The sequence below is a fragment of the Dermacentor andersoni genome, chromosome 10, assembly GCF_023375885.2.
Source record: "Dermacentor andersoni chromosome 10, qqDerAnde1_hic_scaffold, whole genome shotgun sequence".
NCBI classification, from domain to species: Eukaryota; Metazoa; Arthropoda; class Arachnida; order Ixodida; family Ixodidae; genus Dermacentor; species Dermacentor andersoni.
This window is the reverse complement of record NC_092823.1, coordinates 131872326-131885950: the sequence shown is the minus strand read 5'-3', so window position 1 is coordinate 131885950 and position 13625 is coordinate 131872326. Positions and strand designations below refer to the sequence as shown.

Sequence of the window (13625 nt, the reverse complement as noted above, 5' to 3'; positions counted from 1 at the left end):
CAGTGTTGCTGAAGTCCGTGTGCACTACAAGCTGCTCATTATGAATCAAACGTGTTGCAGCTTCCAAGGGCTAAAGATTGGAAAATTTTCTAGTATGGAAAGTCCTCAAATATGTTGGGAAACTGTGAAAAGAAGGCTGTGCGATATTGGATGAAATTATCAAGATGCATGTACGAGCCATGGTGAAAAAGCATGGCATTGCCTCCACAGATTTTAAAGCGAGTTAAGGTGCAGTGGACTGTGCTTGAGAAGACAAACATCATTTTGTGAGTGACTGCCTTGTTGCTACAAGAACATCCTTTTTCCCAGACTTGTGATACGCCTGCTCCAGGACAGAGAGTTTTATTTGCTCACAAAACAGAAGCACTGATCAGATACCGATGTAAGCTTCAGCATGCCAATGAGCAGGACTGATGAAGAAAGAGGAGCACACTGTGTGCGTGTCAGAACAACAGGTGCTGAAAAGCAGCGCCTCAACATGATGCTTGCAATATAGCAGACGGCTGGAAGCGGCAGCGAAGACGAGCTGTTGTAGAACTTCGATGTGGATGAAGCAGCTAGTGACCCAGACGACGGGTCTGGGGATTCTAATGCGGAGTGAAGTGCTGTTAAATAGGTGTCATGGTTCGCAATAGTATACATGCATTTATACTGCAAAGGTAAGTTGTCTTAACACATTTTTCAAGTCATTACCATCTTACATTTAAATTTTGAATGCTTTGAAAAAGTTGCCATAAAATTTACCCCACTAATATATGCACCCCTATTTTTTTGTGTGTGATAAACGGAAGTGCCTTTATTATGCGAGTATGTATGGTATGCTTATAATACATTATTTTGTGTGACAATTGCAGGGAGCTTCAGTTAAAAGTATAGGTTAATACTCTGCAGGACTGAAAAACCAGAACCCTAAGAAAAGTAAATGTGAAAAGAATACTATAGTGCAGGTGCCAGTCATGCTTAATGGGAGAAATTGAGCATACCGCAATCTGCATCCGCCAGCATGCCAAAACATTCTTTGGTCAGTTTTTTAAAGACTTTCTTCGAGCCACACAGCAAAAGCTTTCAAGCGCAGCAATGTCTGCAAGGAGGTCACTTACGGCATTGCCTGCACAGACGAGTCTCCTAATCTTGATGCTACGTTGCACATCTGTGAACATAGGTGCAGGCACAGCAGCATCTATGCCAGCATTCTCTTCCGAGGTGGCAGCCAGCAGTGTCTGCATGAGACAGTGCCTTCTCGCATGTGATGTCTCATACGATGGCTCGTGTGAAACTGGGAATCTAACAGCAGACGCATGAGAAGTTATGTCCTTGCGTTTATACGGAAAGCTCTGAACTGCATACAACATGTGTATCTGATGTGATCTGTGTGCCTTCCGGTGGCTAATTGGTTCGATCTTCGCACATGATTTCGTGCATTCCATACATGCTGGGGTAGTATTCTTGGGTGATCATATTAGGAGATAGCTTCACTTCCATGAGACTAGGCTCTGTATGGGTAAAAGTATACGGCCAGCAGTGCTCTTGGCATTGTGCAAAGAGAGCAAGCTTGGCACAGCGCCATATGTCCAGTGGAGATATTTCCAGTGCCAGGTGAAATCTAGGGAAAGCAAAACTGTCTCCTAAAATGATTGCCCAGGTGGTGTTTGAGCGACGTGAAGAGAGGGGAGGAAAGTGAGTGATGAGAGCATAGTGAATGTGAGAGAAAGAAAAACAGCTGGGGCTTTCTGCATGTTAAGCGTTGCTCTCTCCCTCCTTAGAGAGGATGGCGCTGTGAGAGAATGGATGGTGCCGTGAGGAACTTGGAGATTAACATAGAAGCTAAGGGCAGTGCGGTGAGCAGCTGAACAAAGGTGTGGGTTAGAGAGCAAACAGGTAATACAGTAAGGGACAGAAGAGCACTAGGTGCTGATAAAATTAGGAAATTTGCGGGCATAGCATTGTTTCTGCTGATACAAAATGGGTTATTGCAAATGCTGGAAAAGGCTCCTGCAGTGGACATCAAATAGACTACTGATGACTGTGAGTAAAACTCGGGAGACACTTGCAGTGGGGTCTGTAGAGTGGAGTTTGCAGTAACCTGCTTTGCCCGTGCTCGTCTTGAATTCTCTCGGCGCACATTTTAATTCCTCAGAGCTGACGTCCGAGTTCCTGGCCATCCTGGACAAGTGCCCAAGCCGGCTAAAGCGCAAGATCATGAGCATCGGAGCTGGGAGCAGCGGATCAAGTGCTACGGGGGCACCGACACCAGTTGCTACAACACCGAGCGCCAGTGGGACTGCTTCATCATCTTCATCCTCCCGGAAGGTATGTGCATAACCAAATTTCTCGGTGATTGCTGACAACTTTCTGTAGCGGTGCAGAACCAAAAGGCATGTGGGACAGTGCTGTCTGACGTAGTTATGCATCTTCTGTTTTATGGTGATAAATGTGGAACTTGCAAAAGTGCGCTATCAACAGGACAGGCAAATGAACAAGTACAGTGAACATGGCACTGCTTTAAAGTGATGTTTCTTAAAGGAAGTAGCAGTATCAAGGCTTCGACTTGGTCCTCATTGCGTTAACAATTGGTAGCTTAACTCAGCGACTTAACTCAAGGCGTCTGAGATTTGCGTGTGTTATGTTGTGCAGCACCGTAAATTTGGGCTCCATGGCTGACCATGTTTAGTGTCTGTAGCCGTCATCAGATGGCCCCAGGTTCAACACAAAAGTGCAAACAGATTACGAATATTCATCCTGTGAAAAAAAATGAAAATGTCACAGTGTCACAAAAGATGCGGAACATTGATGGCAATAGCGAAGAGACAACTGCATGAAGTAAGGTTTGTAGTTTTATCAGTGTCACGCATGCGCAGGCAAACATAACAGCTCTCAACAACGTGAGTGAATGCTTTGCACCTTGTCTGTCAAACTTAAGATTATGCGACCACCAACACTTAATGCACGGGAACGCAGTGCACATCAGGGCACCAACCATCTCGACTCTCCCTTTGCACTTGTTGCAGATTACCTCCACTATATGGCACACACGGCCTGTGTATGGACAATCATGCGCAGCCACAGCAAGGGTAGAAGAGGAAATATGTGTCTATCTGCCTTACTCCTCAGCGAACGTTTGATCGCGTTACCGCGCGTTCACCCTCTCCCTTGCGCTGAATGAATCATCTGCTCTCATGTATCTGAGCTGCTGCATGCCGTGCAGCCTCCAAGTTGTTTACCAATGCGACAAATGGTGCAGCGGTGTTTCGTGCATGCCGCATCCTGGCGTGTGCGCTTGGACAGCGTTTTTGCCACTCAAGCTTTTAATGTGGGGGACGCTCGCAAATAACTTCTGCCTTGGCCGACATTTTTATGCCTTTTTGCTAGATTAATAGCCATACTCCTAGCATATACTTAAAATGGCTGAAAACTGTGTTAAATCATTACCGTGTCACAAAATTATACTTCATTAAATCATAAACGAAAATACACGGTTTCAAATGCAACTAAAGTTGAGAAATGAAAATAGCTTGTTACATTGCCAATTTCTTTAAATCGAGATTTGTTATATCAAGGTTTCACTGGATTCAGTTTTCAGCATAGTGTCCACATTTCCAAACTGAAATCTTCCTGTGCCTTTAACATTTGCCGCATTTCCCACTCACAGAATTTGTCTAAATTAAGGGCCAACAAAAATAAAGGCCCTTTGGGTGCATTTCTGTGCACGTGATCAAACCTACTTGATGCAACTTCACAGGAGGCCCATGCGCAGCAGAAGAGAGACGAGCGGACCGCAGCCTCTGCTAGTCACGAGCAGTCCACTGCAAGTGAGGCTCCTGCTAGCAGTGAAAGGCAGTCTACGTCCAGTAGCCACAGCAGCAGCCGGAAGCCACCCTCAGACCCAACCATGCATCGGAACGCCAAGGTTCCGCCACATCACGGATCATCGCAGCGGTCGCCAGGGCTTGTGCAACCGCAGGCTGGCAACCAGGGTGCCGAGCACCTGCTTTCTCCTGGCAAGCGAAAGGCCCAGGAAGGGTCTAGCAGTCACGGTTCTCAGCCACTTTCACTGGATGCGTACCGAGACAAGCGCTATCGCCAGAAGGGTCAGCAAAAGCCTCAGCCTCCTCCAACCGACCGGTCAGAGTCGCATCACGGAGCTGCGTCTCACCCTCCTCATCAGGCTCCCTCGTCACATTCGCAAAGCAGGCATCACCAGCCCCACTCCGAGCCGACCTTTGACGCTGGTGCCTCTGCAGCACCACGGCTGTCAGCTTCCGCTGCCGACGGTGGCAAGCCAGAGCCACCAGCCGCACACGTCAAGCAGGAGCATGCCTTCGAGGACACAAGTGGATTCAACTTTAACTTTGCCTCTCACTTTGGTGGCGATGGTGGTGACTCGTCCATCGACAGCTTCTCCTTTGGCCTTGATGGGCCAGACATGATGCCTGCCATTTCGCCATTGCAGTTTGATGCTGACGACAGGAGCAACTCGCAGGATGTACTCATGACAGTGACGCAGCTGGCACCACCAGTGATGCCACCGCCCCCAGCAGTGCAGGTCGAGGAGAGTAATGGCCCACTGAAAACAGTGGCTCCCCCACCTGCTGGGGTGCTGCCCGCAAAAGCGGAGCCCCGCACTCCCCCACTACCACCGCCGAAGGCACGGCCCCCGTCACCCCCGCCGCCGGCAAAGTCGCTCCCGGCGACCCCGCCACTCCCTCCTCAGAAGTCGCGGCCTTCTACGCCCCCAATACCGCCTCCAGCTGCACAGCCACCGCTTTTGCCACCACCGGCACCAATTGCTGCTCCACTGCCAGCACCTGTTGTTGAGAAGCCAGAAGTCAAGCCTGAAGTTGTTGCACCCCCAGTAAAGGACAAGGAAAAAGAGAGGGCTGAACGAAAGGAACGCAGAGAAAAGCACAAGCACAAACACAGCTCGTCTGAGCGTTCGAAAAACAAGCACTCGTCTCCGGGCAAACATGGCGGAGGAGACAAGTCTTCGGAAGGAAAGTCTCACGGTGGTGACAGAGTGCCTGACGCAAGCGCTCACCACACAGCAAGCAATGCTGTCGATGCGCAAGCTGCTACGAATCAAACTGCAGATGGCACGCCTGTGGCTGATTCAGAAAGAAAAGTGGAACGCAATGGTCTTAGCAAACATGAACGCAAGTCTTCTAGTAGCTCAAAGTCTGAAAGTTCGCGGAAGGAAAAGTCTGAGAGGCGGGAGAAAGAGCGCCGGGAGGCGTCGAGGGAAGAAAATGGCAGCAGGTCATCGCAGCCAAGTGCTGGCGGTGGGCTGAAGATCACCATTAGCAAGGAGAAGCTTCAGCAGTCAGGCAGCGGACTGACAGGAAGCCCGCCGCGGGAGGCCCTGAAGATCAAGATCCCTAAGCTCAAAATTGTTCCGCCCACACCAACACCACCCCCGCCTCCTCCTCCAGCCGACGGAGCAGAGTCCGGCAAGGGGCCCCACACTCCCCCGCCTCCCCCTCCGAGCACGGGCCTCAAGCTCAAGATCAGCAAGGAGCGGTTGAACAGCGGCCGGAAGAGGGACCGGCGGTCCGATGACGGGGAACACCGTGCCCGCTCACCCAAGTCGAGAAGGGTGTCCTCTGTGCCTGCGCCACCCCCCCCCACCGCCACCGCCCGGACCAAGCTACCCAGTGCCACCCGTGGCACCCTCTACTGGCAGTGCCAATCATGTGCCACCACAGTTTCATCAAGGCTACGTTCCTGCGCCTCAGTTCTCGGCCCCACCTCCACCGATTTATTTTCAGGGGCCATACGGCTACGTGCCAGCGCCTCCGCCCCCTATGCACATGGCGCCAGGTGCATACCAGGTTCCCCAGTACTTTGGCATACCACCCCCGCCGCCCCCTGTTGACCCGCCATTGCCGAAAGAGCCGCCGCTCCCACCCCCGCCACCACCTTCAGAGTGAGCGGGAAACACGACTTTCTAGGCTAGGATTTTATACAAATGTGTGCATGCCACACCACTGGAGGCCCCCCTTCCCTTGTGAGGATGACTGTTTCCCAGAAGTGGCTGTGCCTCCGGTTTTCCCTAACTTATTCAGGAACACACAGTTGACGGGCTCGGTTCTCTGCTTTCCAGGATCACGTGAGCATAACTGCTCAGGTCGTGCTGTGAGAATGTGTGTACTGTGGTACATTCTTCATGTGTAAAGCAGTGCCGTTGTCCCAGACAAAATATTGACCTCTTTAGAGTTGTTACTGCTTTGTGAGTGGTGTGTGTATGTGTGAGAGAGAAGCCTGGATTTTTCGTGTGCGTCGATTGAGTGTTTGGTGATTTGGAGCACCGTGCCGTTGTGCTGTGGCGTTAGTTCTTCTTTTCTTCCCTTCCATGATGCCGCCCACGTGTGAGATGGTGTATGCCACCTGCGTCGAACGCTGGTGGCTTCCTTGTTACCGCAAAACCTGTGCGGCCGTGTACATAGTAGCAGAGTGGAAACTCTAGTAGGAGAGTTGTGCTTAGCAATGGGGAGGGATTTGTGTGCAGTAGCGGTGTAGGCCACACTGCACGGCATGTCTGGGATAATGGGGGAGGAAGAGCGGTGTAGAGTGCATTGTGACTCTCAGGTTAGGCACCGTCAAAGCTGTTTCCTTTGAATTCAAGAAGCAAAAGGGAAAAAAAGTGGAAAAAAAAGGAAAACTGTCGAAGTTTGCTCAGTGTGAGTTGTACATAGTGTAATGCCTGTATATAAAAGTTGAAACATGCAGTGTTGTGGTTGCTGTTATGATACATTCAGCTGTGTGTTGCAATAGAAGTCATCTGAACTTAATTTTTTTCTTGTGTATGTACGTGTGTGTGCCCACTCCTGACATGGCTTGTGTGGCTTAGTTTTCTGTTTCTTTTCTTTTCCTTTCTTTTTTGAAGCTGGTTGCTTCTTCAGCCAGTTGTGTTCAGAAGTTACTGCGGCTGGCAGGACCCCCTGTTTTGCCCCTGCTTTGTAAATAAAGATTAACTTGATTGACAATTACAGTGCTTTGTGATATTAAGTAGTCTGTCAAGTACAGTCTGCAACAGAAGTTCCCAGGCCAAAGTACTTTGTGACCAGATTGCACAAAGAGCTGACTGCTGCAGCCAACACTTTCAACCTGTTGACAGTGTGGTTCTAGGCTTGTGTGGGCCTGTGTAATGAAAAACTATGCAAGTGCCATCAAGCATGCTGGCCGTCAGTTGACTTTTCATGTTTTCACAGTGCTCCAAATATGAGTATTATGTGAGGGGTGTCAGTACATAATAAATGTCAGCAACAAAAAAAGAAACCCAGAAAATATGGAACAGATTACTTATTCAAGTTGGGTGGGATTTGACCTCGTAGCTTTCCTGACATATAGTACAGTTTGTAGTGTACAACTCATGTAGCAAAACTGACAGGAGCTAAAAACTGTGGAAGTGTTGCAAACATCCAGTGCGTGTCCTTATGGCTGGTGCTGAGTTTTGTACGGGTGTCGCAAAATTGGGAGCTAGAGGGGGATTGAATTTACTACTGTAAGGGATCTATTCCGCAGCTTGCACAAATTAACCAATGACCGTCAAGAAATTCGATTCTGTTTAAAAGAGTGGTCATTCAGTGCACGTTGCAGTTTGATTAACTGTTTTTCACATCATAAGCATAACGAGCGTTTCTTAAGGGGAGATGCTCCTCGAAAAATCATTTTAATATTTGTACTAGAGATTTGAAAATCCACTCACTTATACAACCTTTCAAGCAGATTTCAAATATGTCATTAGTTGCGTAGCTGCTATAGTTCTTGAGTTATGTCCTACAGAAGGGCAAAATATAGTGATTTTGCAGGCACTTTATTGTGTAATAACTTTCGCAAAAAACTTTATGCTTTAGCTTATGTAGCTCTTTGTAGACTACAAAGTGCCGATATCTATCCAAACAGTGTGCAAAATTACTGGAACTATGAGAAAAAATTAGGACACTTCAACACATTTTTTTCGCAATCCTATGAAAACAACTTCGTACACTTATAATTGTCTCTTATACTAACGAAATTTGGCGTGCATACTCTTGAAGATATATACAGTGCTGGTACCTACTTGAAATTGCAGTATCTCTCGGCAGTAATCGTGAAGTACAAGGTTATATTTCAGGGAATTGAGAAAAAAAAATTAGTTCAAATATCCTTGTTTTTTTGCCTAGTTCCAGTAATTGTACATGCTGTTTGGCTCAATATCAGCACTTTGCGATCTACAAAAAGCTAAAGCTACAGCGCGATGCTTTTTGTGGGAATTAATTGCACAAAATAGTGCCCAGAAAGATTACTATATTTTACCTTTGTGCATCACATAACTGCAAAACTATAACAGCTACACAAACAATAACTACATATTTGAAATCTGCACAGAAAACTCTATAATTGGCTGCATTTTGAAACCTCTAGCACAAGTAATAAAAAAAGTTGTTTCGAGGAGCGTTCCCCCTTTAAAAAAAATTCAAATGCTTTTAAAAAAGTGTTTTGGACCTACAAAACTCTTCCATTATAAAGGTCACTTCATGCGAGTACATCTGGGAATGGGACAGGCTAAACATGTTAAGTAAAAGTGAACCTTTATTTAACAATGAATTCAGCCACTTGTTTGAAACGGTACAGCACGGTTTTCACGGGGACAAGCAGGGAGAAACGACAAGGACGAGCGCTGACTTGCACGTCAGCGCTCGTCCGTGTCGTTTCTCCCTGCTTGTCCCCGTGAAAACTGCGCTGTTCTGTTTCAAATATATCTTGCCAACTCGCCCAAACGTCTGTTTTAATCAGCCACTTGGCTGCTGGGGCTCTTTATTTGTTGGTAGGGGTGTCTGCCGCAGCTGCTGCGGAGTCTGGAACCTCCTATGCATGTTGTTGCATCGTCTGGTGCTCGTCATAGAGCACTGCATGGGCCCGGGCCGTCCAAAGTGTTTTTCGGCGGGCTCAGACTGGGCTCGTGCTTAAAGCCATGGACCTGGGCTGGGCTTGGGCCGGCTCTAAAGGACTTAAGTCAGGCTTTTGAGCACATGCTAACATTATGCATTGCAAGGTTGAAGTCTATCTGTGCCAAGCTGAAGTGACATGTGCAAAGAGCTGGCTCCTAGTATACCCTACCGCAGAAAAGAGGAAAACAGATGAAGTTCAAATTTTTTTCTTTTCCACAAGAACGAACTTTGTTTTTGCGTCAAGAAAAATAATACAATAAACCTCTCTTCAAACCATTATCCTGTTGCTGCTTTTGTGATGGCAATATTGCCACTCAACACTATTATATTATTTTAGCACTAATGCAAGGGGTATCTCTTTTCCAATTTCTTTTGTTTAATTATGGGGTTTTACGTGCCAAAACCACTTTCTGATTATGAGGCACGCCGTAGTGCAGGACTCCTGAAATTTCGACCACCTGCGGTTCTTTAACGTGCACCTAAATCCATACGGGGGTGTTTTCGCCCCCATCGTAATGCGGCTGCCGTGGCCGGGATTCAATCCCGCAACCTCGTGCTCAGTAGCCCAACACTATAGCCACTGAGCAACCACAGTCGGTTCTTTTTACTTGTGCATTTATTTTATGCTGTGCGCTTATGAATTCTCTTGTTTATATATATACATAATCGCAAGCTAAATGACCTCATAGGACCAAATCGTACAATCAAGGTAAATGCATGTGCGCCAGTGGAAAAATAACAGTACAGGCAATGGGCCAGATCACTGATGCTCCCATGGGAAAAACAGATTTTGGTTTTTTATTGCTTATACACTCCAGCTGATTGGACCTCGAGAAGGTGAGGCTGACACATACGGTGCAAGTGATAGTGGAAGTAAGAAAAGATATTTTTGTTTACTTCCAGGCCGGGCCTGGTCATGCACATGCGGGCCATGGCTAAGCTTAGTAATGGACGCCCGGGTCCGGGCTTAGTAACACAAGCCCGGGGCGGGGCTGGCCTGGGCTCGGGCTTCATAAGGTAGGCCTGGGCCGGGAAATGGGGCTTGCGCAGTGCTCTAGCTCCCCGTGTGCACTATAGCATGGTTGCGGAGCAGGGGATGGGTGACACCACAACATGCATTTGTTGTAAAGCAGCAAACCAACCGTTGGGGATGCCTAAATTAATTTGTTGTACAGGCAAATTAATTATGGTCTTTGCTATACTGTACTTTGGTTTGTGAAAGGATTGCAACACTTTTCTGTGCTACCTTAAAGGAGATATACACCTTTTACGTAAGGTGTGGAATGTGTCTGGTGTTACAAGGTCTGGTGAATCTATTTCAAGTGTTTTTGACCAGGCCTTGTTTTAGCGAAGCTGTCGGCAATCAGTTGCTGCCGTGTCCGTGCAGCCATCTACTTTCCACTGTTGGTACTGCATTCAAAACTATGCTGCACCTTCAGTGAACAATGCCCACCAAGCCCAGCCCACTGTTGTGCCTTGTTTGTGAGTCTTAAAGATAGCATCATGTGTCAACAACTATCCTGGTCCCAAACTTTGCAGAGTTATTAGAATATGCCAAGGGAATGGAGAGTCGGTAATGAGTGGCATTGAGTTGGGGATCATAATGAATTTGCGGGTTTGGTTGGCTCTGGAGGAGCAAATAAAGGTCCTTGGCAGAAGTATTTGTCCTGCAGTTAGCCTCACATTCCTGATTATTCGGTGTGTTGTGACTGTGCTTGGGGGATGGGGGGGGGGGGGACAACCCAGTAATGCATTATGAGCTCCACACTAAAAACTGCATTGTACCTGACCCCCTATACCTCTGCATTACAAAACTTCCTGAAAATCGGCGATACTGAAAGGAGTTCGCCTGTACCGTGACATCACGAAAATGAGTGAACGTAATTGGCTGGCACATCTATACAGACTCTGTTTTGAGTTGGACAGTTGTGTATTTGTCGCTGCATTCTTAGGTCTTTGACTAATGGGAGAGCTCAGAAGGAAACACTAAATCAGTTCATACTGTACCCTACCTATTTCATTCTGCAGAAAGGGATTGATTGTTTGCCAGAAGAATGGAGGCCCAGTGCCTTATTGTGTAAGGATTCTTTTTGTGATCCTTTTTTTTTTTGCTTCACTGGCTTGGACGCCGTCATGGCTGAAATGGGCCCCTCTACGTGCTGCGTACGTGCAGCGCAGGCGCGAATGGGGAAACTCGGAAGAAATCGTGAAAGGAGTCGCGTAGTACGGCCCCAAAGATCCATGTTCTTTTTTTTTATATGTGCCACAACGCCAGCACTGCTACGTCAGTGTGACGTAACACTGACTTCGACGTATTTTGCCACATTTGGGCTGTCGCAGAGCAGTAATAGTGCTTCAAACCTGCCAAGGTAAATCTTTCGCTCCTTTCGAATGCAACGTAGTCCATCGTTGCCGATAAGCAAGGAGGGAGGCCCGTGGAGATGCTGTGAAGGTCTGTGACGTCACTGCGAGATGTGGCGGGAACTTCAAAGCGGTGTCGCCAGCCATATTTCGTTTTTGCGACCTTTCAGGCCTACCGAGCGTCCTCTCTCGGTAAGAGTGCCGTTTTTGGTAATATACAAGCGTAGTTTAATACGGCTCACCATATATTTTTTTTGTGTCTCCTTTTAATGCGCGCGTTACACGGAGCAATTTATGCGTCGAGCGCGAACTCTGTGTATGTAGTTTGCAACGCTCCGGTGCCTGTGTCTACCTTCCGGAGTTTGTGCGTTATTGGACAATGGAAGCGCGGCTTCCCACTCCTTTCGAAGGGTTTGAATTAAAAGCGGAACACGAGAGAGCGTGCGCATAGAATAGAACGTAGGCGAGTGCGCAAGCACCCTCTTCTTTACAAAGACAAAGAAAAGGGAAGTAGCGGGGCCTGGAAAAAGGGGAATGCGGGACGCGGGGCGTTGCGCTAACGCCCAACGCAAGCACGCCAATAAGCAGAGCACCCTACGATTTCGCGAACGAAAACAGCGGCAAAACCCGAGAGAGAGCAAGCTTAAATTAACGGTGAAGGAAAAAAAAAGAGCATAGAACGTGTGGTGCCGCCTAAATTCCCAGAGGGAAGCGTTAGCGTTGGTTAGGGAAGCATAAATGGAAAGAGGGGAGAGCCCCGGTCGACCGCCACAGCTCCAAAGCGCCGAAAACGATAATGTGGGGAGGGGATCCAAGCGCGACTCCGCTGTAATCAAGGGCACAGGGAAGGGCCAGTCTTTCCGCCTATAGCCGACAGAGGGCGCGGGGTGCTAGTGCAGCATAGGGTGCCTCGATGTCCTCGCCCGCCGCTCCGGCGGGCGAGGAGGACATCGAGGCACCCTAGTGCAGCATAAAGTCCCTTGATAATTTTAAAGTAGCGACACTCTTTGAACTCTGCCGCCGCCGCGCGACCTCCTCGCCTCCTCCTCGCCCCTTGAGCGTTCCCCCCGCGGCAACCAGTTCTGCCCCCATTTTTCTGCACGACGATTGGTCTCCCTGCCGTTGCCCTTGGAAACGCGCGGATCTTGAGTTTTGCTTGTGTTTTTCTTTTTCGTTCGCGCCATTTTCCTCCTGAGCGCGGCTGGCTCGGCGCTTTAGCTCGGCGTAGCGAACGTTGTACGCTGTCTTTCCTGCTCTATGCGCTAGCGCTATGCCGGGCTGTTGTGCATATAACTGCAGCAAGAAGTCTGAAGATGGTTATGCCATTTTTATGATACCACAAGGAAAGCGTGACGGCTTGCGCTGGAAGCAGTGGCTGCATGACATTGGCCGAAAGAACTTCGTTCCGACAAAGAACAGCGTTGTTTGCGAGCTGAGGCGTCTTTCTTATAGCTAGTAGCAAAGCATCCCGTAATGCTGCATTTTTTTTCATTCGTCCGGCCTGCTCACCAGCGTTTTTGTTGCGGTTGTCCTCACTATGCTTAATATTCTGGGGCGGCTCCATCACCTCGCAAGTCGCTCACTGTTGTTATTCAGTCGGAAGTGCAGCATTATAGATTCTTCTTGGCGCCCTGAAAAAATTAGGGGCAATTATATCCGTGGTATTGTAGATGATGAGCGTTAGCTAGTCAACATCGAGCTTTTTTTTAAGTTTTAAGGCGAAAGCCTTTAGATCTCTGTGTTTCAAGGTTGCGTTGTAAACTGGAAGTATCACGTGACCCAAGGAAGGCCAGAGGTGACCAAAGCATGTCCACCCCTGTATAAGAGAATGATTACCCAAGTTAATTACTGAATCATTAGTGATTGACATAAGGTGGATTAGGGAGGATTAAGGTTGATAAGAGTGTATTAAACAAAATTAGGGTGGATTAGAGTGCATTTAGAAGGATTAAGATGCATGAACAAATATTAAGGTGGGTGGAGGAGGATTAAGGCGGATTATGGTGGATTAGGGTGAAGGGTTGATGAAAGAGTATTAAGACCGATTAGGATGAATGAACGAGGATTAGGGAGGATTAAGGTGGATAAAGGGAGATTAAGGTCGATTAATGTGGATTAAGGTGAATTAGGGTTGATAAAGGAGGATTAAGACCGATTAGGGTAGATTAAGGTGTATTAGGGGCCATGGAGCTGGATTAGGTTTAATAGACGTGGATTAGGGTGTGTTAAGGTAGATTGGGACTATTAAGCAGGATTAAGTTGGATTAACGTGCATGAATAAGGATTAAGGTGGGTGAAGGAGGATTAAGGCGGATTATGATCGATTAGGGTTGATAA

General features: G+C 47.8%; 1 protein-coding gene across 2 annotated transcripts in view; it reads left to right on the top strand.

The window, feature by feature from the left end:
- Positions 1-9206, top strand: part of LOC126545073 (uncharacterized) — a 36892-nt gene extending 27686 nt beyond the window's left edge. For both annotated transcript variants that reach the window (XM_050192760.3, XM_055078205.2), the window contains 2 exons: positions 2138-2310; positions 3740-9206. In XM_050192760.3, the coding sequence (XP_050048717.1) occupies positions 2138-2310; positions 3740-5869 (2303 nt within the window). In that variant the 3' untranslated portion in view covers positions 5870-9206. The remainder of the gene's footprint in view (positions 1-2137; positions 2311-3739) is intronic.
- Positions 9207-13625: the final 4419 nt, after the last annotated feature.